Source organism: Penaeus monodon, chromosome 34 (genome assembly GCF_015228065.2).
Source record: "Penaeus monodon isolate SGIC_2016 chromosome 34, NSTDA_Pmon_1, whole genome shotgun sequence".
In the NCBI taxonomy this organism is placed as follows: Eukaryota; Metazoa; Arthropoda; class Malacostraca; order Decapoda; family Penaeidae; genus Penaeus; species Penaeus monodon.
The window spans coordinates 31,299,615-31,300,538 of NC_051419.1; the positions used below are offsets into that span (position 1 = coordinate 31,299,615).

Sequence of the window (924 nt, forward strand, 5' to 3'; positions counted from 1 at the left end):
CTAATTCTGCAATAATGCATATCTAGAGAAAGACATTACCTTTTCATTATCTATACATCAACATATCAACAAAATGAATCTAAACTGAAAATTACATTTATTAATTACAAAAAGAGCAATGGTTATCTCATACAAAAGATCTGTAAATAACAGCTATCAACAGCAAAAGCAAGCCAGCAGTTTTCTTACCTGCAAACCATCTCCCATGGAGTGCATTAACAGATGCTGCAGCTGTTGCAATTGTGGGGCACTTAACATAGACATTCCCCTGTGCTGACTGTCTGTCCACAAACACATGTAAGACTCCTCCATGCTTATTGCACTCTTCTAAAACATCATCTCTTATTTCATCTGCCCAGTTGGGGTTTGTTTCTCTGAAAAAAAATATTCATTGTAATAATGGAAGAGGAAGAGGAAACAAAAATATAAGGAGAGAGAGAATTCCTTTTAATTTTGCCATATACTCTATGTGTTGCATTACTTCCTTTGTAACGGTTACTAAAATTACAGCAAAGAAAATTTCTGAGGCGAATAGAAACACAGGAGTACCAATCTTACATACACGAAAGATAACAAAATCCTTGAATACTTACGTGGATGGATCAAACATATTTGACAGGAGGAAGCACTGTGTTGCAATAGGTGGTGCTGGCTGCTGCTGTGGTTGTGCTGGCATGTGTAAGGCATTAGCAGCAGCAGCTGGCAGTTGCAAGCCTGTACCTTCAGCCAACTTTGCCATTAGCTGCAAGCGGCCTGTTGCACCTGCAATGTGAAGTCAAAGGAAAAATATATAACATATCTACTAAGTGGTCAAACAAGGAATTTCCATTCAATGCCACAAGTTTATCATCATTCCTAAATTTCTCTTATCTGAAGTTCTTAATCTTTTTTACAAATTACAAACAACTAAATTCTTGATTTGTT

General features: G+C 36.7%; 1 protein-coding gene across 1 annotated transcript in view; it reads right to left on the bottom strand.

The window, feature by feature from the left end:
* Nucleotides 1-924, bottom strand: part of LOC119594720 (RNA-binding protein 39-like) — a gene marked incomplete in the record, with an annotated part of 10,596 nt that overhangs the window by 1,295 nt on the left and 8,377 nt on the right. The window contains 2 exon segments of the mRNA XM_037943780.1: nt 190-374; nt 594-762. Of these exon segments, the coding sequence (XP_037799708.1) occupies nt 190-374; nt 594-762 (354 nt within the window).